Here is a 26,597-nt window from a genome sequence, read left to right on the forward strand (position 1 = left end):
CCCCCCCCCAGTCTCATGCCAATGGCTAGGGGATCCTGGCAATCCCAACAGAAACATATTCAAGTTGCAACAACGCTCACATGAATCAATACAATCAAACAGATTGTACAATAAATGTATTGTCGAAGGCTTTCACAGCCTGACTCAATTGGTTGTTGTGGGTTTTCTGGGCTGTGTGGCCGTGCTCTGGTAAATCTTGTTCCTAATGTTTCGCCTGCATCTGTGGCTGGCATCTTCAGAGGTGTATCTTCTCTCTGTGATACACCTCTGAAGATGCCAGCCACAGATGCAGGTGAAATGTTAGGAACAAGATCTACCAGACCATGGCCTCACAGCCTGGAAAGCCCACAACAACCTGTACAATAAATACTTTCAGCGGCACCATAACCAGCTCGACATGGAGGGGAGAAGTAAAATGGAAGTAAAAGGGAGGCCGTGTCTGTTTCGATTAAACAAAAATAGAGAGACAGGCATGATTGCTATAGTGCAAAAGCCGGCAAGTTGCGTGGATGGTTTTGGAGTCTGATCACAACACAGTGAGGGTCTTGTTATCTCTTTCCCCAAGCTGATAGTTCTAACTGCAAAAATACTAGGTCAAGAGTCACCAATGTAATGCCCATGGGCGCCATGGCACCAACAGGCACCCACCAAGTGCAGATTGGCTGTGCAGACTGGCTGTGCACCATGGCACCAACAGGCACCCACCAAGTGCAGATTGGCTGTGCAGATTGGCTGTGCACAGCCAAGTGATTGGCTATGCAGATTTTTAAAAGTGTTGCTTTGGCAGTAGGTGCCACCATAGTACAAGGATCTGCACTATGTTACAGAAATTAAACTGCAGCAATCCTTTTGCGCCTGGCTCCACCTCCTACGGCAGCCATTTTGTTGCTGCACCCACCATATTGTGTCAGAATTCCAAATGTGCCCCAGGCTCAAAAAGGTTGGGGCCCCCTGTGCTAGGTACTTTCACTGGCTCTCCTCCGGAACACGAATCCATTACAATCCAGGTCACACAAGGTGTATCCCAAGAGGCTGCAGTTCAGCAGTACAGCATATGCTTGGTGTGCAAAAAGTCACAGGTTCAATCCCCAACTTCTCCAGGTGCAATCCCCAGCTTTTTCCTTGACCACTGAGGGAGGCCATAAAGCAAATGGTTTTGTTGGTCATTTGGTATATTCATCCATTGTAATGATACTTGTGTTGCTATTTGTAAGAATTACGCATAATATACATTAGGATCTGGTTTCCAGAACTTATGTTTTGAACTAGTCATTTTTGTTCTGTGCAATGTGTACACTGTGCAATGTGTACAAATATTTTTGATAATTTCGTACCGTAATTAGATGGACCCTTACAGTAACATCCATCCCCAGCTTCTCCAGGTAAAAGATCTAGCAGTTTTGTTCCGAGATCCTGGAGAGTAGCTGCCGGCCTGAGAAGATGATACTGACTTTGATAGACTTTACTTTTTACTTTACTTCAGATTTATACCCCGTCCTCCCCTGGCAAAGCTGGGCTCAGGGTGGTGAACAACAGCATCATAACACAAATATAATACAATCAATCAAACCAGCATCTGACAAGCAATACATCTCAGATGAAGACCTCTGTCATTTTAACAACTATAGTTAATCACCTCAGTGATTTATTAAAAAAAACCTCTGAGAGGAAGGGTTTGATTCAGAGCAAGGTCACTTAAAACCTTTAAAGCCCTGAGCGGTTTGAGTGGCCTTCACATCTGTTGGGCCGCCTCTCAAAATACACCTCCAAGAAAAGCACTTTGCTCTAGGGATAACAGAGCCCTTCGGGGGTTGGGCGGTATAGAAATCCCATAAATAAATAATAAATAAAAACTTGCTGGTAGCCCCTGGCCTGAAAAGTGCAGGCTACCTCTGTCAAATGAGGCCAGGGCCTAGCCCCTCAGGACCTGTACAATAATCCTACTCTGCCAGGCTGGTGGTTGAGGGCAGCAAAGAGTATTTCCAACAGAGCTGGCCTGCCTGCTCCTTGTCCTTTGCTTTACCTATTCCTTTCTTCTCTCTCCCCTTCCTTAGCCTGATTTCACCATCCTGGCTTTTCTTTTCTTTTTTTTAATTTAATATTTTTTATTGATTCCCACTGTATACTTGCCAGGATAGAATCAGAAAAATTCTAGAAAAATAGAGTTAAACAGAGAAGGCATCAACCCAAAACTATATCGATCAAACATTACATGATGGATCCCAATATGACATTTTAACATTATTAGAGACACCAGTACGGAATCGTTTAGCCAGCAACTCCAAAAACATCTTTCCTGGCTAGACAGGCATCTCTTACTCATTCTCAGTTGTTCAATCCTCCAATTTTTGCTTTTTTACACAAGCCATACAGCTTCAGATTAAAAAGTGAAGTGCCCATTTCGTCGACATCCTGGGTTCTCACGCCAGAAATCGAAACGGCTTCATTCTAAAATCGCCCATTGATGTAAGCGGGGGAGGGGGGGGGGGGAGAGGCGGCCTATAAATTTAAAAAAATGTAAAAAGAAAGAAAGGAAAAAGAGGCTGGGGTAGGGAGGAGGGGAGATCCTTTCTTTCCTCTCCAGCCAGCCGCGCTAAGACCCTGCGGGCTCCGTCCGCCCTTGCCTGCCTGCCTGCCTGCCTCCCCCCCCCGCTTCCCGGAGCCTCCCGATGGGCCTGCAGGCGGCCGAGCAGCTGCGGCGAAGCAGGCGCCCGGCCGCAGCGAGGGCATGGAGCGGCCCAGACGGGGGCTGCCGCCGCCACCGCTGCTTCTACTGCTGGCCGCGGCCTGGGCGGGCGGGCGGGCGGGCGCGCAGTACGAGAAGTACAGCTTCCGCGGCTTCCCGGCCGGCGACCTGAGGCCGCTGCAGGGCGTTTACGGCGAGGCGCTGGAGCTGTATGAGGGCGAGCGCTGGAAGGAGAGCGCGGGCGCCCTGGAGGCCGGCCTGCGCCTCCATCGCCTCCTCCGCGACAGCCAGGCGCACTGCAGCAAGGAGTGCGCCCAGGAAGGAGAGCCCGCCGCCGCCGGGCCGCTGCTGGGGCTTGGAGAGCTTGGCGAGGCCGGCCGGGGCGCACGGGCGCGCGGAGAGTGGCTGGCCGAGCTGGAGCTCTTCGCCCGCGTCCTGCGGCGCGCCTCCTGCCTGCGCGGCTGCCAGCGCGGCCTGCCCGTCTTCCAGCTCCGCTACCCGCCGGCCGACACTTTGCGGGACTTCCAGCGTCGGACGCCTTACCTGTACCTGCACTACGCGCTCTATAAGGTGAGCGGCCGGGACTCCCTCCTGTGCCAGACGCGTGGGAGGAAGCGGTGCGTCTCGACGCCCGAATCGACGGGGCTCTTCTTTAAGGTGCCCCCAAGACTCCTGCTTGATTGATTCTGCAGGGGAATCGGTCCCAAGGGTTAAGCAGCCTTAAGCATCCCATCCAGTTTGAACAGATGGAGGACCAACAGAGTCGGGACGTAGGGGAGGACACGGTCCTCACATGATGATGACAACACGTGTCCCTCCGTCACTAGCTCAGTGGTAGGACGGGTTGCCAACCTCCAGGTTATAGCTGCAGATCTCCCGCTATTTCAACTATTCTGCTGTTACAACTGATCTCTAGGCAACAGAGATCAGTTCGACTGGAGAAAATGGCTGTTTTGGAAAGTGGACTTTATGACATTATGCCCCATTGAAGACCCTCCCTTCCCCAAATCTTGTTCTCAGGCTGTACCTCTCAGATCTCCAGGTGTTTACTATCTTGGGGCTGACAGCCCTTGTGGTAGGGCATCTGCCTGGTATTCAATCCTCAGGATCTCCAGTGTAAAAAGGCCAAGTAATGTATGAAGTGAGAGCCCCATACCTAAGACTCCAGAGGGCTGTTACTAGGTCAGAGCAGATATTATTGAACTTGATGGGCCAGTGGTCTGATTTAGTACAAAGCAGCCTGGTGTGTTCCCAAATGGGTATCACATATCTGCAAAGCAATGTCATCGATCTAGCTTGATCACCTGAGTGAAGGAGAGCCAGCGTGGTGTAGTGGTTAAGAGCAGGTGCATTCTAATCTGGAGTACCGGGTTTGATTCCCCGCTCTATGGGAGCTGTGGAGGCTGATCTGGTGAACTAGATTAGCTTGTGCACTCCAACACAGGCCAGCTGGGTGACCTTGGGCTAGTGACAGTTCTTTGGAGCTCTCCCAGCCCCACCTACCTCACAAGGTGTTTGTTGTGAGGGGGGAAGGGAGAGGAGATTGTAAGCCCTCTGAGTCTCCTTATAGGAGAGAAAGGGGGAATATAAATTCAAACTCTTCTTCTTATTTCCAACCTGTTAACTGAGATATGGCAAGTTAAACCTAGAAGAGTGATTGATTGATTGATTGATTGATTGATTGATTGATTGATTGATTGATTGATTGATTGATTTTCTTTCTTTCTTTCTTTCTCTCTCTCTCTCTTTCTCTCTCTCTCTCTCCCTCCCTCCCTCCCTCCCAGCATGGTGTAATAGTTAAGAGCATGTGGACTGTCATCTGGAGAACCAGGTTTGATTCTCCACACCTCCACATGAACAATGGACTCTGATCTGGTGAACTGGATTTGTTTCCCCTCTCTTCCACACAAAGCCTGCTGAGTCACTTTAGGCTAGTGACAGTTCTCTCAGAACTCTCTCAGCCCCACCTACCTCACAAGGTTTCTGTTGTGGGGAGAAGAAGGGAAAAGTTTGGATGCTGCTTTGAGACTCCTTTCAAGAGAAAAAGGCAAAGTATAAATCCAAAACTCCCCCCCCCTTTTCTTTCCTGCTTGGTGCCAATCTCCAGTTTGAGTAATTCAGCTTCTATCATCTGGAGCCAAAATTGCCTTGGGCTTGTCACTGGGATCTTTGCATTTTACAGTCAGTTTTCCATGCGTGCTTCAAAGACCTCTCAGCATCTGTTCCCATTCCCAAACGAAACATCTCATCCGGCTGTCTTCCACTGGAGAGTTTAGCTTTGAGCATACATCAAAACACTTATCTGTAATGCTGTCCTGTGTAACCATTCACAGGGATGAATCTATGGGATCGGTGAACTCCCATGTAGAAGGGCTTTGTGTATTTGAAGCATTGTACCCTGTCTTTCTTCCAAGAAAAGTTTCATGGCAAGTGGGGATTTGAGCCAGGGTCTCATTGTGTCTTTCCCTGCCCCCCCCCCCCACCGCTATTACCCCATTCTGCTATTTGAAGCAACTTCTGCCACTCAAATTGGAATTTTTCCATCTGTGATGATACTTTTTCTTGCACTTCTTCTGTTTTGCAGTGCTTTGACCCTTTAAACCAGAGCCGTCTCCTGCAGAGTTTCAGATGAGCAAACCAGTCCTTTTCTGGCAACACCTCCTAGTCTTTACCATTCTTTCCTCTCCCTTTTGCTTCCCCACCTCCTTCACCAATGAGATAGGTTCCCCCTTCCCCTCCCCCCATCCCTCCTGTACCAGAGGTTCTCCAGTGCCACGTCCCAGCATCCGGACTCCTGAGTTGCTCTGAGAGCTCGTTCGCTTCTTAGCCTCCCCGGTCCCATTCTTCCTTGGCACACTGCCCCCATTTTGCGGGAACTCAAGGCACTTGTAAATGCTGTGTCTGGGTGTAAAAGTGAAAGACAGATGAGGATCGAGGGGTGGGGATTGCTGCAGAGTTCTTTGGAGGGGTTACTTCAGACAGTGTACTGTACTCGAGCCAGTCTAGTGGACTGAAATGTGGTCAGGTCAGTGCCGGATTCCCCTTCAGGCTTGGCAGGCTGAAGCGAAGGATCCCAACATCTAGGGAGCCTCTGGCCAAGGTGTAAAATATTTTTGACACTGTCTCCTCCCATAGCGAGCGTTTTTGCAGCTGCACGCTGAAAACTGGAGAAACTGTACACCATGTATTTTTGCCCCCTTCATAACCAGGCCAGAACAAAGTTCCTCTCAACCTTATGGATGGGCTTAGAGTGCTGGACAGACCAACAGAAGACAGTTTATCTGTTAAACAATGAATCCAGGGATGCTCTAGAGCTAATGGCCAGGTTTTTATGCACAATCATAAACGAACAACCTTGATTTTGCTTTGTATGTTGTCTTTTAATTTTTTATATCTTGTTTTGGGTCTTTGCCATTAAAGGTTATCTGTTATCTATGACACTGTCTCCTAGACCTTTCCTACATATAGTGTCATAACTCACTGTAGTCTCTAAATAACCTTTCCATAATCTTTTTCCTTCAGTAATCACCCTCAGCTTTAGTCAGTTTTGTTTAAAACACTCTTCCATCTTCCTCTAGTTGTGAGGGAGGGGGGATTGGGAGGTGCCTCTCTTCATCTAAAGAGGTCAGGCAGCAAAGGCAAGAATCTAGGGATGCCAGCCTCCAGGTGGGACCTGGGGATCCCTGGAATTACAGCTCATCTCTGCACCACAGAGATCAATTCCCCCTGGAGAAAAGGGATGCTTTGGAGAGTGAACAGTATGTCATTGTACCCCACTGGCATTCCTGTCCTCCCCAGGCTCCATCTCCAAATCTCCAGGAGTTTCCCAGCCTGGATCTGGAAATGCTTGCCCCCATCCCCCTCTGATGACCAGGGAGGGGCAGGCAATTCTACAAGAATCTTGCCACTGCAGCATCATAAGAAGCAAGTACATTGACCTCTATGTGGCCATTGGTTGTCAGGGGGATGCTGTCTAGGTGATTGAAACACATTCCCAAGTCAATTTAACTGCGTAAAATGAAAAAATAATGCTGCTAGAAAGATATATGTAACCAGCCTGCTATATGTATCCACTGTCATCTGTGCATTCTTTCCTTGATCTCTACTTTATGGCTTCACATGCTTGGAAGACAGCTAGGCTTTCCCTGGAACTTCTGTCCCATGGGAATTGTATTATATCCATTATCTCATGGGGCAGGAAGCTCTCTTGCTATCTGCCTGACCTTGAGGCACCTCATCTCCAAATACTGTTTTTTACAACCTCTTGGGAAAACGGGAGGGGGGATTTTCAATGGGGGATCAAGGGGACTGTGAATGCCAGCTTCCTCAGAACTGGCTTTACCAAGTATGGTGCTTTGATGCTTTTTGAATAAACGCTACTGATCAATACTTCAGAGTCTGTTTGTTGGCTTAAGGTTCCGAGACCTAACAGAATCTTTCCTGAATAATATTCCATCCAGTCTCTTTGTCTTTGACTTATCAACTACCGTAATATTGACCAGCAGTCCCTGTGGCTGTTATTGAATCTTGCAAGGCAAAGGTATATAAACCCAACAGAAAACAGCCAGTGGAAAGATTCTCTGTTTTTGAGAACTTTTCAAAAGGGGAGTGAGTTTCTAGCCCTCATTGCTCTCAAATATTCTTGCACTAGGAAGTGTTACAGAGATTAGTTTTGAAAATATAAGGTTAGAGTTTACAAGACTTGTTTGTTTGCAAGAACTTGTTTGTTCGGGCACAGGCTGAAAAATATAAATGCCTGTTCTCCAGGCCAGTGAACTGTCTAAGAGAGACTTCAAGGAAGTAATTTGAGAGGAAGTTTCTTTCCCCTGTGCTTTCCCATTTCCCCAAAATGCTGTGTTCTTTTCCTGCCTTGAAGCAGCAGAGGTGAGCTTTACTGCCCATGCCAGGGTCCTGGCATTTAACACCATGAAGGAAACGGAAGAGCAGAAGGCATTAGAAAATCTTTAATGAATGGAAAAGTCCACGAAGACTGTTTCTCCTAAGCCAGTGTGCAAAGAAACGGCTGGCATTTGGGGGGGATGATTTAAACAGCAGGTCTGCGGTTCTGACTCAGGATGTTAAAATTTAATAGCAGTAGAAATCAGCGGTGAACAAGCCAGATCACTGGAATAGTTTCCTTGTGAGTAAATGTCTTTGTCTGCACTTAAGGCCAATCAGCAGGGAGAGTCCTCCAAAAGGATGTTTCAGCTGCCCCAGAATGAAGGATCAGAAGCCAGCTACGGGTGGGCTTGTTCCCTCCTCCCTTTTTACACAGGATTTTGCTTTCAGCTTCCTGACTGGAGTCAGCAAAGAGATCTTAGTGCTTTCCCTCTGGACTGGGAACCCCAATGAATCCTATTGTATTATTATATTATTATTTATTATGTTATGCACCGCCCTGAGCCCTTTGGAGGAGGGCGGTATATAAATTAAATATCTAATCTAATCTATATCCAGATGCTCTGTTTATCTGTGCTCTATTTGTAGCAGGAAAACAAAACAGGAATTCAGCGGCACCTTTAAGACTAACAATATTTATTCCAGCATAAGCTTCCGTAAGTTGGAGCTCTCTTTTTCAGATAACAGTGTTGGCACGGGGTAAAAGTAAGCTAATAAGCTTGAGCTGACAAGAAATAATTAAATAAATAATTTTTATTCCAAACCCTCAGAGGGTCTGTTTTCGAATCAGAGGAGTCACCCTGAGTATACAAAAGTCACAGTTCTTATAGGATAAAGACAGCTGATGCATCATAAATGTTGCAAAACCAAACCCTGTCAATTCATGACGTTTCAGTATTCCCATCATTGTTAATCATGGCGATACACAGTTTGTGTCCACATTCTTAAGAATATAGTTTCTCACATGGCTTGACTCTCTTTCTTTGCTTTAATTCTGCTTGGTCAGTTATTTTCCTCTACACACACACTTTCTCAGCTCGTTGCTAAGTGAAAGTATCTTTTCTTTGGAATGTGGGAAGAGACAATAGGGGCTGTTTTGGAAAGCAAAGTGTCTTTTGCTATTTCTGAGCAATAATTCTTAATACTAAAATGTCTTCAAGAAAACTTGCTTAAGTTATTTATATATATTTTCATGAGCCTTTAACTTGCACACAAGCATTAAAAAGTATCTTTTTCTGGAATGCAGGAACATTGAATGCTTTTCTCTTAACAAAGACACTTTTTCATGATTCTGGGCAATGACTTTAAGCTGTATTCTTGCCTGAACCTTTTTCTCTCCATTATTTTCCTAAATAATGGGGAGAAGGAAGAAATAACCTTCTGGTAAATCTAAAATCTTTTTCTTTTTCTCTTTCTATCTCTCTCTCTTACTTTCTATCACTTGCTATTTCCTTCTTACTTAGATAGAAGGATTTCTACCTTTCTATAATATTATCAGAGAAGACAAGGAAATAATATACCCAAAGCTGTATTATGTTCTGCAGTTGCATTATGCTGGTACTGGTTACAAAACAAAACAAAACTCTCTCTCTCTCTCTCTCTCTCTCTCTCTCTCTCTCTCTCTCCCTCCCTCCCTCCTCCCCCCCTCCCCTCCCCCCCAAGTTTCTAGCTTCTAAGACTATGAGAGAAGGTTTGAAAGTGTGGGAAATGCCTGCTGAAATCTCAAAAGCCAAAGAAGGAACTTTATTATTGGAAGTCTAATTTCAGTGTGCCACTCTGGCTTCTGAAAATTCACCAGTAATTGTCAATCTACACTAGTACCGTTAAGGATTAGACACTTGTCTTTCCCCTTGGGACAAATGAAAGCTGAAATGTTGGGTCCTGCATGTGATACCAAATTTGGTATCTACCAAATGTGGTCATGGAATATACAACACCTTCTGTGTGGCTTCTGTGAGTAGCCATACCCAGACCTGTCTGGGCAAGCCCACTTGCTTCTGTGACCTGGTTGGAATGGCTTGAAGTTAATCACTTTGGTAGAGGCATTTCCCATGAACTGTTAGTGCTGATGGGAAACTGACTCACATGGGCCATATTGGAGGTGACCCTTGTGTATGTATTAAGTGTGATCAAGTCACTTCTGACTCAAAGAAACCCTATGAATCCATGTCCTCCAAAGCATCCTCTTGATTTTTATTGCATAATGATAATTTTAAAAATGCATATTGAAAATACAGAGATCAAAATTTCTAATGAAGGAATACATGATAGCTTGTATGCTTTAACAGAAAATAATAAAAAAGATAAACATCTTTACTTTATCTAATCCCTAAACAGAGCATATTATATTTTATATCCAAAACAGTGAAGCAGATTTACCCACCCCATTCTAACAAATATTTAAAAAATAGACCCTCCCATCCCTTCCCTCCCAAACTGCCTCTCCCTCCCAACCCAATTTTATTAGTACAAACACTCTTACGAAAATCTATTGTTACCACTAAATATCATTTATATTAAACATTCAACTTAAAACCTCCTTTATATTTAAAAACTGATAAGGGAAAGTATACAATTACCCTTGGAAGGAAAACAAAATTCATAAATCTGAATAATTATCAAAGTTATATAACATATTACAAGTTACCTAAAAGTAAATTTGTACAACCTTCTTCCAGGGCAGTAAAGAGTGAGAATTTTCACAAAAATAATCAATATTCTACAGATGTTACATATATATCATTAATTTTAGTCAAGTTAGTAAACCAGGGCTTCCAATTGTTCACATAGTTGTTTGATGATAATGATTGAATCTGATGTGAAAGTCTGTCCATAGAAGCGAGTTGATTCACTTTTTTCCTTTTGTATCCTCAGCTTTGCTGCCAACCATTTGCCTGGTATATTTCCTGAAGCATATTTTTGTTTTAAATAAGTTAAATTTATTAATATTTGATCCGTTAAAATTTCATATTGAAATTTAAAACTTTTAATTTTCTTATTTATCACTTTCCCTTTTTTGTCTGTAATAAATCTTTTTCCATTTTTTCAGGTCATTTTCTATCTCTTGTTTCTGTTTTTTCCTTTTTGTTAATTTAATCTCATTTAAAATATATCCTCTAGTTGCTGCTTTATGTGCATCCCATATTATACCTTCATCTGTCACTGAACCTTTATTGATATCCCAATATTCCTGAAGTTTTTTTTACCAATTTCATTTTTAGCTTGAGGGTTTAAAAATATCCAATCCTTTACTGTCCTTTGTAAGCGGTTATTTATCGATCCCAATTCCCAACTAATCGCATTATGATCTGATAATGTCCTTGGCCTTAATAACTTTTTTTTTTTTGTATTGAAACATAACCATTTGGAGGACCAGATCATATCAGTTCTGGAGTGTGAGTGATGCCTAGGAGAATAATATGTGAATTTTTTAGCATTACCCTCACGTACCCTCCAAACATCTTGAAGTTCCAATTTTAACATCAAATCAAAAAAAGATTTTGGTAATTTATTTTCCATTCCCTTATTTACCGTTTAATTTTTATTCAATTTTGCAATGTTTAATTTTATCTTTTAATGGATCAACCACTCAGTAAAAGTTACCCATTATTATCCAATGTTTACCTGGTATTTCTGCCAAATGATCAACTAATTTTTGATAAAATTGGGACTTGTTCTCATTTGGGGCATATATTCCCAACATCATTATTTTTTCAGAACAGTAATTAATTTCTACACCTATATACCTTCCTTATCTACCAAGATTTCTTTTGGTTGTAAAACATCCTTTTGTAAAAAAAAAATCCCTGCATTTGTAAAGCATAACATTCCTAATTTCCTTGGGATTGAAATAATATATTCTTTTTCTTTTTCCCTTTTTAATGGTGTGTTTCCTTCAGTATATTAGGGAATTCCTCAGGGACTCGATACCAGGATGTTCTGATAGGGTCTTCAATTCCCATCAAAGTTTTTTTTGTCAGCATGGCCAATTGGCCATGCTGGTAGGGGCTGATGGGAATTGTAGTTCCTGAACATCTGGAGAGCCGCAGGTTCCCTACCCCTGCTGTATACCGTATATACTTGTGTATAAGTCGACCCAAGTATAAGTCGAGGCATCTTGTTTTGCCACAAAAACTGGGAAAAATTATTGACTCATGTATAAGTCAAGGGTGGGAAATGCAGCAGCCAGTGGCACAGAGGTAGGAGAGGGTCACCACACATGTCCACTCCTGCCTCAGGGAGGAAAGCAAGTCAAGAGGGGTTCCCTGCACGGTTCCCCCCACCCCGCAGCACCCTCCCCACACTTAGTTTAACAAACGGAGCAGGCTTAAGAAGAGGCCTGCCTGTGTTCCCTTCCAGCTTCAAACGACTTGGTGGGAACTTCATTTCCCAGGGTCTCCTGGGGAATGTAGTTCCCAGCAGGCCATTTCAGCCTGGAAGGGAATACAGGCAGGCCTCTTCTCAAGCCTGAGGGGGGGCGCCCCTAAAAATCACTGACTCGCGTGAAAGTCGAGGGGGGCATTTTTCAGCCTAAAAAAGGGCTGAAAAACTCGACTTATGCGCAAGTATATACAGTAATCTGATTATTCTCTACGTAATTGGGGGGAAAAACCTTTTTAGGCTTACCCACCTTATCCGTTTACATTGATATTCAGGCTCTTACAAGACATTTTTTACCTCAAGCAAGCAGAAGATTTGTTTCTCAATGGCTTGGAAGTTGGTTTTGTACTTTTTCACGAAATCTTGAGCTCTTTGAACCGAAGTTATGTTGTATCTTCTTTCTTCATCCCCACACTACAGAATTAGTTGCCAGGTTTTTAATTAAGGCACTTGGATTTAAAGAGAAACCTTTTTGTTAGCCTTAGTTATTTGGTTTTAACATATTTTGTATATTACCACCTTATTTTATGCCATCAAAGGTATTTGTATTGTATTGTATCTTCCTTCTCCTTCTTTGAAAGAAACACCCTCAGGTGCCAGCCAGCGGAAGTTGGTGCTGTTAGCTCTCAGGTTAACGAGCTCTGTGTAGTCTTTCGTTTTTCTTAGAATTGGTATCGGGACCTCCTTCAAAATTATTAAATCCTTTCCGTCGATCTGCAATTTTTTAGAGGATTGTTTTCTCAGAATCATATCACTTAAGATTTTACCTACACAGTGAATAATAATGTCTTTGGGTCGTATTTTTTCTCTTGCAATTCTGGAATTCACTCTGTAGATTTGGTCCACTTCCTTCATTGCCTCTTTTTCTTTCATTTCCCAAGTCTCAGCCAGTAGCGAAATCAGCCTTTCAGCCAGGTTTTCATTATCTTTTTCTGGAACTCTGCGTATTCTAAGGGTTGTTTCTTTGGATTTCAGCTCCATCACAACAACTGCATCTGCCTGAGCTTCCATTTGGGTCTGTAAGGTATCCACTATACCTCCTACATCATTGATTTGTGCATCATTTTCATTAATTCCCTCTCGTATTTGCTGTAAACTTTCTTCTGTTTTTTTTAATTGTTTCAGGTCTTCCTTAATTTCCACCAATTGTCCTGTTATTTCCTTTTGAAAACTAATCATTAATTCCAGTAACTGTTCAATTTTCCCATTTGAGTCTCCATGTTTCATTGTTTCCTTGTGCCTTTCTTGTTGCAGTCATGGTTTTTCAATCTATATACATAAAAAGCTAACAATGTTTTTGTTGATGACAGTATACCTCAGTAACTGCTGGGCCAATTCCTCTGAAAATTCCCAGCCACTATAGTCAGCCAGGCGAGAGTGTTTTAGATGTTCACATACCTGAAATTTCACACCTGGCCCAGGTAAAACGGCTTTTTCCTGGCGCCCCCTGGTGAAGGACATGCAGCTGCCTGTGTGTAACTGTCACCCTTAGAATGTTCGTGCTGCTTAGAATGTTCACTCAGACAGCCAGATATAAGCAGTGAAAACAGTACATAGGCAGCAACTCGAGTGGAAGTGAAACACACACACACATACACACGAGGGAGAGGGAGGGGTGGCATGCAAGGGAAGAGAGGGAGGGAGAGGAAAGGGACGGAGTGAGAGGCATGCAAGGGAAGAGAAGTGAGAGAGGGGAGAGAGCGAGGGGTGGCATGCAAGGGAGGGGAGGCAGGGGGCCCAGCATCTTGATATGACCCACCCATCCTAGCGGAGGAAAAGGGAAGGGAAGGAGGGGGAGGGGTGCCATGCAAGGGAAGAGAAGTGAGGGAGGGAAGAGAGTGAGGGGCGACATGCAAGAGAAGGGAGGGAGGGGCCAGGCACCCTAGATTCCCTGAATACTGCAGTTATGGTTAAGAAAACCAGGCACGCATTACTCAGGAGTAAGCTCTGTACAGCAACTGTGACATACTTTGAATGGCTGCGTCGCGCCCCTCGGTTTCCTCAGAAGCGACACCCATTGCCACCAACCAAACTTACTACCAGGTAAAGGATCATGACCAGCCAGCCTAGATGTGTGGGAGGGATGCCTTTCCATTCCCCCCCCCCCCCAAGGAATGCGGGCACACACATCAATGACATCACACAGTATCTGGCTGCGTGTTTGCATGAGCACGTACTGCTGGCCTCTGCAACTGATTTGCTGCTACTGTTCCTTTTCCATTTCACCACAATAAGCCACAGCAACGCGTGGCTGGGCCCCGCTAGTTATGAATATATTTTCTCAAGGCGTTGTTGTGAATCAGAAAGTCCTTTCTTTATTTTACCTCTTGGCAGTGTATTTTCCATCTTCTTTTTCACCCTGTTAATACTCTGCTCTGCAAATGCTTTATAATCCATATGTGTGCCTTCTAGCCAACCACTCTATGGTATTTTACTCTCCCTGACCCAATAGTGACCTTCTGAAACCTGCCAGTTGTTATTTTCAATAGGCTTGACTCACCAGCTCTGGTTGAGTTCAATAGTTCATGGGGGCTCAGGCAGTCCCAGGGTGATCAAGCACCGCTTTTGTTTAAATAATAGCTTTCATTCCTCTGGCTGCGATCTACAGCGCCACCAGATTTCTTCTTTCCTCACTCCCTCATATCGTTTGAGCACCGAGAGAGATTTTCATAAGACCAAAAGTTACTTTCTCTTCTGGTTTCTTTGTATTTTACACTTGGATTGGTCGCATCTTCGCTCACGCTCTCCAGTCTTCTCCATTGTTTAATGAAAGGGTCTGCAATCCTGGGCCTCCTGCTGTGGGAGCACTGGCGAAGGCTATCCCCCCACCTTTCTGTGTTTTACTCTTCCAGTTGAGAGCAAAAGAAGCCGTCCCCACTCAGGGGATGCGGAGGATTAGACTGCATGTCCCTCTGTATGATCTAAAGGCCGTGTCCACACCGGAAGTCCCTCTTGTTTTGGCCCTGATCACCCCCCACATATTATTGCCATAATATTTTCTTCAAAAATCATATTGGCAGAAGCCAGTTGTCATACACTTCTCTATGTAGGTAGCAGCATGTCCACTTGACAGCAAGTCAAAGGTTTACTTCACAAAATCTAATCAAGGGGATGAGTTACTCCAGCATAACCTGGAGGTCTCATTTTGTTTGAGGGCATGCTTGATTACTACACCTTGCTAAGATACTGTAAGACAAAAGAATATGGAAAAACACCTTGGTATCAGATGCTGCATTTCACTATCTCTTCTAGAAACCAGGTCAACAACAGATGGTTGCTTCTCTGCATTTCCTCCACCCATTGTTATGACTCCCCTAAACCACTCACCCTGTCCTAATCAAATGTCTCAGCCAAATCTGAATAACCTGGGCAGTGTCTCTACAGAGTTAATCTGCATGAAGCCTTGCAGCGCTTTCCAATTTAGCTTAACAAAGCAATTGGCCCTATTGTCTCGGACTTAGTAATAGGTGAGCTGATTAATTAGAGCAGCACCCCAAACCCAGCACAGATGTGTAGAAACGAAACTTAGTGCAATTGGCCCCGCCAAGAGAACGATCTACCTTATAAAAGTCTGGTTCACCTGTAACACCTTGCTCATTACTAACTTGAACCTCCCTTGGTCCTGTTGGTATGAGACACGATATATTGTCTTCTACTGGGTTTCTGTGCTGGTGTGGAATCCCTGCCTTCTACTACTTCGTGTGCTCCTTAAGATGGTTAGGTAACGTATCACCCTGCTGCTTCCCAACTCCCTCTCTATCCTCCCACCTACTTTTCCAACCTTTCTATATATTAGGAACTTGTATGTATGTGCTCTTATGCCTTGCTGTATGTATGCCTTTGAAACCAAATTTATATAAATATTTTAAAACTCAATTTGGGCTCTTGCATTACTCTGCGGAACGCTCCTTGCCATTCATTCCCCATGTACATAGTCTAAAAAATCCCCTTTTAGCCGCCTCTCGCATTGCCAAGTCAAGTTATTTCCCCATTGCTATTTTAAAACATATGTGTGCTGTTACACTCTTAGCAGCTGGTGGAAATTCCTTAGTAATAAGTTCATAACCCCTGTTAAGCTAGGTAACACTCTTGTTAACAGTCTTGGTCAGGGCTTGCAAACTGAGGGCTGTGGCTTCCTTTTCTAGAGTCAATCCATCACATGTTGGGTCTTCCTCTTTTCCTGCTGCCTTCAACTTTTCCTAGCATTATTGTCTTTTCCAGTGACTTTTGAGTTCTCTTAATGTGACTGAAGTACAACAACCTTAGTTTGTCACTTTAGCTTCTGGGATAAATCAGGTTTGATTTGACCTAGAGCTCATCTATCTTAAGAAAGGGCCTTGTGTGTGACTTTAGGGGAGGAATGTGATCCCATAACTATGGCATTTAGAGAATGGGATTCCAAGCAGAGCTTGTATAGACCCTTCTGCTGTAGGGTGATTTTTCACTTGTTTGTTTGTTGTATTTTTCTCAGGCAAACAAGATTGAGAAAGCCGTCTCTGCGGCTCATACTTTCCTGCAGAAGAATCCCAAGCATGAGGTGACTCAGAGGTACCTAAATTACTACAAAACTATGGTGGAGGTGGATGAATACCTTGTGGACCTGGAAGCACAACCATATGAGGTGAATGGGAGAAGGTGGATGGGAGAGTTTTTATGGATCATGGTAGTGTTAGCGTGCGGTTTGTCCAGACTAGTCCGATCTCATCAGAGCTTGGAAGTTAAGCAGGGTTGGCCATGGTTAGTATTTGGATGGGAGACCACCAAGGAAGTTGAGGGTCACTACAAAGAGGAAGATGATGGCAAACCACCTCTTCCCTGACCTAAATGGCCCAAGCTAGCTTCATCTCATTAGATAAGAAGCTAAACAGGGTCAGCTGTGGTTAGTACTTGGGTGGGAGACCATTGTGGAAATCCAGGGTTGCCGCAGAGAGGCAAATGATGGCAAACTACCTCTGTTCACCTTTTGCCTTGAGACCCCATGAGGGGTTTGCAATAAATTGTCTGTGATTTTATGGCACTTTTCACCATTGCAAGACCAAAATCGGGAATCTTGAAGTGCCTGAATGTGTTAAAAGAAGGGGTGCTGTGTGCCGGATCAGCAACCTATGCACTGACTGTTGGTTGCTTCTCACCTCTGTAGTCCAAAAAGAGCCTCAAATAACAGACCTCTAAAAGTGGCAGGTTCAAAAGTAGCAATATTTTAAAAAATACTGTGGAAGTTGGTTCATCCCTCCATCCCAGAAGTACTGTTCAGGGGATAATTAATGTTCTCACTTCATAAATAACTGACAGGGAGACTTGGGGTGTTTATAGGGAAAACAGCAACCAATGCATTCTGGAAGCACATTTTCTGCATCATTGACAGATGTGTACATTCTCCTCTAGGACAGAGCAGAAGGAAATTGGTTCTGTTGATTTCTGCAGCAAATCTAGTTATACGGAATGCTGATTGGCTGGTGGCTGGCTCTGCAGCGCATGACTGGTGGGTGGCTATGATCCCTCCCCTTGCTCAGAGCAGTTTTGCAAATGGGTTGTGCTTTAAAAACAAACAAGGTGCTGAACGAATATAAATGCCTGGATTTTTGTGCAGTCCATTTGTAAACTAGAAAACCACTGAGAAAGGCTGGCCTTGTTAACTTTCTGCGCAGCTGGCTCTTCTGCAAAACCCACCAAACCAGCAAACCATGAAAGAAATGGGGCTTGCTCCACCAGGAAAAAAGGTCATAGCGTTGGCTTTTTCAAGGTACAACTCCAGGTGTTCTTGCTCACACCACGGAGCTCATTTCACAAATGGATATTGGAATGCCTGATCAGAGGCCATCACGGCTGTGGAGAAAGATTCTTTACGTTGCTTCTAACATACATAGCCAAAAACACATCCTTTGTTTTCAAAAACTGGGCATCCCCAACTTCTGAGTACTGCACTCTAGCAAGAAGGCACAGACATGCCTTCCTTAGGAATTCTGCACCAGTATGGTACATTGCTGAGAGTACTGGGAGTGTGGTACATTGCTGAGAAATGGGAAACCCAGGTTCAAATTCATGAAAGCTCACGGCATGATGTTGGGCCAGCCATATTCTCTGAGCCTGACCTAACTTTAGGATAAACACATAGGCCGTCCTGAGGTTCTTGGTAAGGTAAACATGTAGCCAAAAGGATTGAGATAGAGTAGTACATGGAACTTCTGGTTGGACCCCTGTTCGAACTCTGAAGTTGAGGGGACAGCTGAGCTTGAGGGTGTGGGACTCCTTTTGTTAAGCCTGACCTGTGACCTTTCCCTTCCACTGGCCTGCAGACAGTTTTTGTGCGAGCTGTGAAGCTGTATAATAGCGGAGATTTCCGGAGCAGCATCGCAGACATGGAGCATGCATTAGCTGAGTATTACAAGGTTTATGAGAACTGTCTGGCTGGCTGTGAAGGCAGCTACGAACTCCATGACTTTAAGGATTTTTATCCAGCCATTGCAGGTAAGGGCAAAGGGGAAAAGACAACCATTGAAGGTAAGGGCAAAGACTAGTTCTCTTTGGTACTCTTCTTTTGTGTTTCTGGTAGGGACTGGGTTTCATGAGTTGAAGTATACAAAATTAGGGTGAGGGGGAAAAACGTCTATTTAAAAAAAAATGATTTGCCTGTTAAAACCGTCTCTTAAACACTGTAACATGAAGTTGGGAGAGAGACTGCAGAAACTCTGTATTTAAGAAAAAGAAATTGGATTGTCCAAGGTTTTCACAGCCAGAATCAACTAGGTATTGTGGGTTTTCTGGGATGTGTGGCTGTGGTATAGTAGCTTTTGTTCCTAACATTTCGCCAATGGGGGAGGGGGGCATCTTCAGAGATATGCCATGGTAAGATGTGTTTTCTTTCTCATGTCACAGAGAGAACACACCATACTGTGACATGCTTCTGAAGATGCCAGCCATAGATACTGGTGAAACGTTAGGAGCAAAAACTACCAGATTATGGCTACACACCTTGAAAAAACCACAACACCCAAAAAAGAAATTCTTTGCAGGTGACCTAAGGCAGCAATTCTGAGTAGAGGTGCCCCTTTCTAAGCCCATTGAAGTCAATGGACTTAGAAGGGTGTAACTCTGTTTCGGATGGCTGTGCAAAGTAATTCTCTAGGTTTGGGATCAAAGCCTCCAAATCAGAAGGCAGGCTTTCTTGAGCCTTCAGATCCCGCTCTGTAATAGGAGCCAGTCATTTCGGTCCTTTTAGGAATGCTAGATTAAATGGGAGCCTCTGGGTGCAAATCCAGAAAGATCCTGGGAATTGTGTGTGGTGGGGGTGGGGGGTCCAAAATGGGAAAGTGCAGTTGGGATTCCAGAGCAAGAGGCTGGGGGAGGTTGAGACTGGTATTTATTTATGTGTAAACGTCTGTTCTTGTCGCTTTCCACCCCCACCCCACATCCAGATCACTTTGTTGAAGTCCTACAGTGCAAAGTGGATTGTGAGGCCGACTTGACCCCAAACGTAGGTGGCTACTTTGTGGAGAAGTTTGTAGCCACTATGTATCACTACCTTCAGTTTGCATATTACAAGCGTGAGTCTGTGGGAGAGGGTTGATTTGGGGGTACAGGTCTCTGGGGGTTTAGGTCTGTCCATCCCTAGCAGAGGGGTTGTTACTGAATTCTCTTGTTCAGGTAGGCGTGGGGCAGGCCTTCATCCAATACCCCTATGGCATCATTGCCCAAATTTCACCCTTCCATAGGATGCTGCTTACTCCTAACATCTGATATGAGGTATACTGCCTCTGGACAGGGAGGTTCCATTTGGCTATGCTGGTTTCAAGATCATAGGTTAGCCGTTGAGAGCCAGTTATGCAGCCATGCTTGCTTTGCTTACCGCGCAGCACAATCCAGAGTCCCTGGCAGCAGGATGCAGCAGCACTTCAGCACTGCCCTGCTTCCCCAAGAGAGCCAGTGTGGTATAGTGGTTAAGAGCAGGTGCACTCTAATATGGAGAACCGGGTTTGATTCCCTGCTCTGCCTCTTGAGCTGTGGAGGCTTATCTGGTGAACTAGATTAGTTTGTACACTCCAACACATGCCAGCTGGGTGACCTTGGGCTAGTAACAGTTCTTCGGAGCTCTCTCAGTCCCACCCACCTCACAGGGTGTTTGTTGTGAGGGGAGAAGGGAAATGAGATTGTAAGCCCCTTTGAATTTCCTACTATAAAGAAAAGGAGGGGTACAAATCTAAATTACTACTACTCTTCTCCTCCTCTTCCTCTTCCTCCTCCTCTTCTTCTTGGCAGCGTGGGGAGGCAAAAATAATAACAAAAAGACTGCATTGCTGAAAAGTCCTCCATTGCGCTCTTTTGGGTGGTGTAAGTCCAAACCCTGGATGTTGATGTGCCAGCAGGAAAAGGCCAGGGGGAAGCCAACTAATGTAGGCTCCACCCTGGCCATATCTCTGAAATGGCTCTGTTCTGCCAACAGAGGCCCTCCACTGAGGTAAGTGCCCCAGGGAGGGCAAATCCACCGACACAACCACACGCCACTTGCATTTGACAGATCTCCCGCCAGCTTTGGACAGGGACGTAAAAGTAAGAATGCTGAATATTTTGGAGTCCGCCCCCATGGGTGGGGAATAGCCACTGCAAGGGACTGGGGCAGGGAAAATGCGAGGAAACATGCCATGTGGAAATACCAATTCTGCTTCACTTCTTCAGCAGCTGCAGCAGCAACAAGAGAACCTCAGAGAGTCATTGCTGTGTGCAGTCACCCAAGGGGTCTTCCCTACTGATTAAGTGTATTGTTCTTTGCACAGTGAATGACATCAAGAATGCAGTTCAGAGTGTGGCCAGCTACATGCTCTTCGATCCTGGAGATGAGGTCATGCAGCAGAACCTGGTCTATTACCGCTTCTACCATGAGCGTTGGCACCTGGAAGAGGAGGATTTCAACCCGCGGCCAGTGAGCATGTGAACAAGAGCTGGCTTGATTAGAAAGAAGCTGGGCTGTTCCGCATTCCCATTTTCCTCTCTTGTAAGTTCCTGTTTCTTCCTGGGTGGTGGTGGTGCTTCTGTTCCACATGTGTTGTGCTCCCTCTAATGGTCAATTTGGTATCACATTGTTTTAAATCTGGCCTATTTGCCTGCAGATTTAAACTGCTGGTTTTTATACTGGATGTAAACTTGTTTTATGTCAGGTTGACGACTAGAGAAAGCAAAACACAAGTGGAACAGAAATACCACCACCACCCCAGAAGAAACAGGTACTTACAAGGAGAGGAAAATGAGAATGCAAAAAAGCCTGTTACTAGCATCTGTGTGGGTCCCAACACAAAATCCAAAAACAGAGGGAGCAGTAAGCACAATGCCTTTTATTAGGACCAACCAAATGGCACATAACGGTGTGTGAGTTTTCGAGTTCAGCTTAGCTTCTGAGATCAGATGAGATTGAGCTAGCCTGGCCTATCCAAGCCTGAGCCCAAACTGCTTGCATAATGTTGAAGGGGAAAAGAAAAACAATTTAAATGAAGATTGTGTGTGTTTAGTTCCTTCATTTATAGTCCACCTTTCCTACCAAGGCAGAGTATGCAGTTTTTAAAAATCACAATCAGCAATGCCACCAAACAGGATTTCAAAATTAGTGAAAAAACAGAAAAGAATAAATTGATGACTTGTGATGTTGAAGGTTAAGGACTGTTAAAATAAGATCCAGTAGCAACAAATGAGAATTTTTAAATCAATAATTATGTTAAAGATTTAATTCCGTTTTAAGGTTTAGTGGCCAAGTAATAATAGTTTAGGGTTTAAGGGTTAGTATTCAATGGAAACTGGAAGTCTCTATGAAATAACAGCAGCAAGCCTTTATTGGCATAGACAACAGTACAACAATAATAAAAATGGATTAAAAAGCATATATAATACAGGAAATAAATGTTAAGTCGAAGGAAATCTACTGGCATTTAGTAATTTCCAGGAGAAAGTCTGCCACTATCATACAGAGAGAAGGATCAGGATTGTCCAACAAGTAGTGTAATCTAATTAAACCGGGGAGATCGGGTAAATGTAAAGGAGTAAGATTCACATACTTGGATCTGATTTCCTTGAATCTGAGACAGTGTAGTAATTGGTGGGCCAGAGATTCAACTGAGATTCATCATTACACGGGCACAATCTTTTAGCCTTTTCTTGCTTATGAAATCTGCCATGTAACAAGGCAAAGGCATAACATTAAACCTGGCGAGCATTATGGCTCTCCTTTGAGCAGGGTTTATTAAGCAATACAGGTAGTGTGCCAAGTGGCCCCATTCAAATGGGAGAGAAAAATACAGGGGGGAGCATGTTTTCTTGGCTGCGGTGATTAGGGCAGAGAACTCTCTATCCAATAGTTGACCTTTTAATTTTCTATAAGCTTCTGAATAGGACAAAGGGCAAAGTGAATCCACTGACAGTCCAATAGAAACCATTTTTTCTTCGATTATGGAAAACCAGGAGTTGGAATGGGTGTCAGAGAGCAGACGGTGGACCAGGGAATTACAGTCCAAGAGAAAATGAATTTGCAGCCAGAATCTAAAAGCCCTCAGCCAAGTGGCTGATTCCAAGGAGTTTTGACCTAACTCCAGACAAAGGGCTGCATAGGGCACGCAATTTGGGAGTCCAGTTATCTTATGAAAGAATTTAGATTGAAGAGAATTCAAGGAGTGGTTAATAGCTTGAATCCAAATTGGGACTCCGTAAAGCAATCTCGAGGCAACTTTGGCATTGAAAAATTTGAGGGCAGGAGGGATAAAGGAGTGGCCACTGCTGTAAAAGAAACATAATAATGCTGACATACTGTTAGATGTAGCTAGGAGAGTGGCCTTCCTATGGGTTACCCATGAAAGATTAAAGAAGAATGAGAGACCAAGGTACTTATAGCACTTAACCTGTTCAATTTGGGTACTTTTCATTGCCCATGTGAGCTTCTTAAAGCGCCTAGAGAAGACCAATACCTTGGTTTTTTCATAATTAATTGTCAGTATGTTGGATTCACAGTAATCCACACAGCGCTTTATTAAGTGTCTGAGGCCAACTCTGGATCGAGAGAGGACAGCATCATCTGCAGAATTGATACATGGGATGTACCCAGTTTTGGGGCATGGCGGTTCACTGCTGAGAGAGCAGAGGGGAGGTCACTTAAGAAAAGATTGAAAAGAGTGGGGGCCAGGACGCAGCCCTGTTTGACCCCTTTGGAAATTGAAATACTGTCTGTCAAAAGGCCTTCGTGGGAACACTTGATCTGGCAACTGGTATTTGTGTGCAGTTGCCTAATTAAGAACAGGAGTCTGGCATCAATGTTGAGGGCAGCCAGTTTTGCCCAGAGAAGTACTCTTGGCACAGAGTCAAAGGCAGTCTTTAAATCAATAAAGGCAGCGTAGAGTTTGTTATCTGCATTGATTGAGTATTTACTGGCTAGGTGTAATAGCACCAAGGCGTGGTCCAGAGGAGATTTCCCCTTATTCCATGAAATAAATACTTTATCACTTGGTCCAATCCAAGGCCTTTATTGGCATCCAGGCTATAAAATGTTACATAATATACAAAAAATTGAAATATGCAGAGATTCGATAAAAGATATCATACAATACAACATTGCATGGAGTTAAAAAGAAGAGTTGATGCAATCGTAAAAAGGAGCAGAACAAAAATTAGCACCCTTTATTCGGAAGATGGAGTTTAATGGGTTTCTGCAGAAATTTAGCTGTGCTCTCGCACATTTCTAAGATGGGGCTATTTAGTAGGAAGATCAGCTTGGAACTATCAGGAAACTCAGCCCTCTGTCTTAAATTGGGATTTATATACTTTGCTCAAATTTCATCATAGAACGGGCTATAGAAAAAAGTGTGCTGTACAGTTTTGGGACATCCCAGCTTACGGGGGCAGAGTCTTTCTACATTAGCAACATTTTGGAATCTTCCGTAGAGGAGAGCAGATGGTAGGGTGTTGAATCTGGCCAAGGAAAAGGCCTTTTGGTGCTTTGGATTTTGAAGAAAGTAATCTGCATCTTGGCAGATATAACTTGGTCAATTTTTGTTTTTTGTATGCTTTGGATTTTGACTTGAAAGTGCAAATAAAAAATGTTACTGCAAACTGGGTTTCAAAATCAGCACAGCACAGTGGTGTGTATCCAATAAAACAGTAAACAGTAAACAATGGAACAGAACTGGGTTACAGCTTTAGAGAAACAGTGTAATAACTGCACTGTGGAGCTATGTGAAATTTTACATGAGGCTGTTGTGATCCCTGTTCCCTTTATAAACGCCACACCAGGACATTCTTGAAGCCAGTGATGATTTCTAAGGTCACCTCGATCTAGAGCTGATTCTGTTGGCACAGCTTCCACAGAGCCATGGGCTACAAGTCAGGGACCAAGAGTCCTTTGACTTGTGCCTATGGCAAGCCCGAACTTCAAAGATCTCCAAAAAGGGGAAAGGCAGATATTTGGCCCCAGGTCTTATTCAGCTGATTCATACGTTCCTGATTTCCTGCTCCTTTCAACATCTGGCAAGCTCAGGCTACAAATGCCTGCCAAAGGGGGGTGAGAGTTAAAGGGTTAAACCGAAGGCCTCTTGATTTCTGCACTTAGAAGCCACCTGGGTGTTCAAAGGGCACATTCTTCCACATGCTAAACTGCAGCTGCAGTGTAGGATAAAGGACTTCCTCAGAAGGGGAGGGGGGAAATTACATATGGATGTGTAGCCGAGTTGTGTGTCATTCCTGCTCTAAGCCTGAAGGGTAGTCACTGGGAACAGAAGGCCTTTGCACATCAAGGTGACTTTGGTGGGCAGTGAGAGTCAAAGGCAGTCTATCCCAGTGGTTAGTTCCAGCATGCCAAGACTGCAGCCAAAGCTTTCTTGGCAGATAATGTCTCCCTTCCCCGCTAACATTGACACTGTCTCAAACTAATAACATATTTTGTGTCTTCTCTTTCCTCTTCCTAGGAAGCTTTGCAATATCACAACCAGACATCTACACAGAAAAAACTCTTGGAGTTTGCCAAGCAGTACCTTCAGTCAGATGATGAGGTGAGGGGTTCAGAGGACATCACTGGCTTGGGGCGATGTGGGGGCGAGGGGGGGAGAACCGGGGAAAATCAGGTTATGGGTTCTCGTTTATCCATGAGGCTGGTTGGTGGGAGATCTGTCAGGGTTTCTTAGCCAAACCAATCACTGAGCATCATTGCTGAGGATAAATTGGCCACCTGCCGTTGCTTTGGATTTAAATAATCTTACCTTTATTTTATGTTTAAGTTATTATTGGATTTATTCACCGCTCTTCCCTAAAAGGCTCACTGCAGTTTCCATTGTCTGGTACACCAATACAAAAAATCATAAATACTTTAAAACTACACTCTAAACTATTATTGAAATTTAAAATATCTCAGCACAAATTCCCACAGGTCATCCATTCAGTTTGCACAGGGGTCCTGCCCTTCTATTGTATCTTTACTAATGGGACCCCTGGAGAGGAATCAAGGTAAACTAAAAAATAAAAGGGAGGGAGAGGGAAGGAAAGTTAGAAAAAGAGAAAAAAGAAAATGGGAAATTGGAGGGTAAAAGCAAGGAAAGAAGGGAGGGTTTTTCTTAGAGGTTAATTATATTTAAGTTTTAGGGGTTAATTGTTTAGTGGTTAATTTATTTTCCATTTTTATAACAAATTTTAAGTTGTGAATAATTTTACGGTTTCCTTGGAATGCCCTTCATTTTATTATTTTATTATATCTGGAACTTGTTTTGTTCTATGCCTTACTATTGGTCTATGACCGTAAATAAATAAATCTGAATCAGAACAGGTGACGTAGAAATAGGATAGATTTGCAGCCTTGCTTTGGAACTCTAAACGTAGCGTGCTGGCAGGGGCTGATGGGAATTGTAGTTCATGAACATCTGGAGGACCAGAGTTGGACACCCCTGTTGTACATACAGATGGGTTTGGAAGGAGGGATCAACAGGAAATCCTCTCCCATAATAGTGTGGAATTGCTGTGCTCAAGAGCTATGAAAGTAGCAGAAATCTGGTGCCGCAATTCCTCAGGTTTGGGCACACTGTTTAATTGAAGGACAGCATAGACGTAGCAGCCACTTTTAAAATATGGCTAGCTACCTTGATTTGGGGACAACATGGGTTATAAATCATTGCTGGAAGTCCTGCTTGGCTTCCCACCCACCCCCTTGCTTTCTGAGCCTTCGTTCGGCATGGTGTGGACCGTTTTTGCAGCCATGAGACTAGAAGCATCTAGGTTTCTTTCTTTTTCTTTTGGCACTGAATCCTGTGCCTGCTACCCCCACACTTCACTGTTGTAGTGTGTACCAGCCATCAAAATAGTACCCACACCCGCCTGTGAAGTTATCTCATGACTGACTCTTCTTTCTCTTCTCAGGCAGAGGTAGGTGATTACGAGGAGACGGATTCAGAATCACTGTCAGATTCGGAGTTTGAGGGGAATGGTGACTATGAAGAAGGCTTTCTGGCCAAGTGGTGGCAGGAGCCACGATCCAAGGGCGACCGAGCGGATGAAGGTCATTAAGGGCCAGATGGAGGGTTGGCCTGTGATGCTTGGTCCTGTTTCTGCTCCCTCCTCCAGGATCTTTTCATGTCTTCTCCTGTTGAATGGCTTTCTTCTCCCCCATGTTGCATCTTCT

At 44.1% G+C, this 26,597-nt stretch overlaps 1 protein-coding gene across 4 annotated transcripts in view; it reads left to right on the forward strand.

The window, feature by feature from the left end:
- The first annotated feature begins 2,648 nt into the window (after nt 1-2,648).
- P3H4 (prolyl 3-hydroxylase family member 4 (inactive)) overlaps nt 2,649-26,597 on the forward strand; it is a 36,083-nt gene continuing 12,134 nt past the window's right edge. For all 4 annotated transcript variants that reach the window (XM_048517116.1, XM_048517117.1, XM_048517115.1 and 1 more), the window contains exons 1-7: nt 2,649-3,256; nt 16,437-16,586; nt 18,262-18,433; nt 19,381-19,509; nt 20,737-20,882; nt 24,898-24,981; nt 26,336-26,474. In XM_048517116.1, the coding sequence (XP_048373073.1) occupies nt 2,729-3,256; nt 16,437-16,586; nt 18,262-18,433; nt 19,381-19,509; nt 20,737-20,882; nt 24,898-24,981; nt 26,336-26,474 (1,348 nt within the window). In that variant the 5' untranslated portion in view covers nt 2,649-2,728. The remainder of the gene's footprint in view (nt 3,257-16,436; nt 16,587-18,261; nt 18,434-19,380; nt 19,510-20,736; nt 20,883-24,897; nt 24,982-26,335; nt 26,475-26,597) is intronic.

Source organism: Sphaerodactylus townsendi, linkage group LG15 (genome assembly GCF_021028975.2).
Source record: "Sphaerodactylus townsendi isolate TG3544 linkage group LG15, MPM_Stown_v2.3, whole genome shotgun sequence".
Lineage (NCBI taxonomy): Eukaryota > Metazoa > Chordata > Lepidosauria > Squamata > Sphaerodactylidae > Sphaerodactylus > Sphaerodactylus townsendi.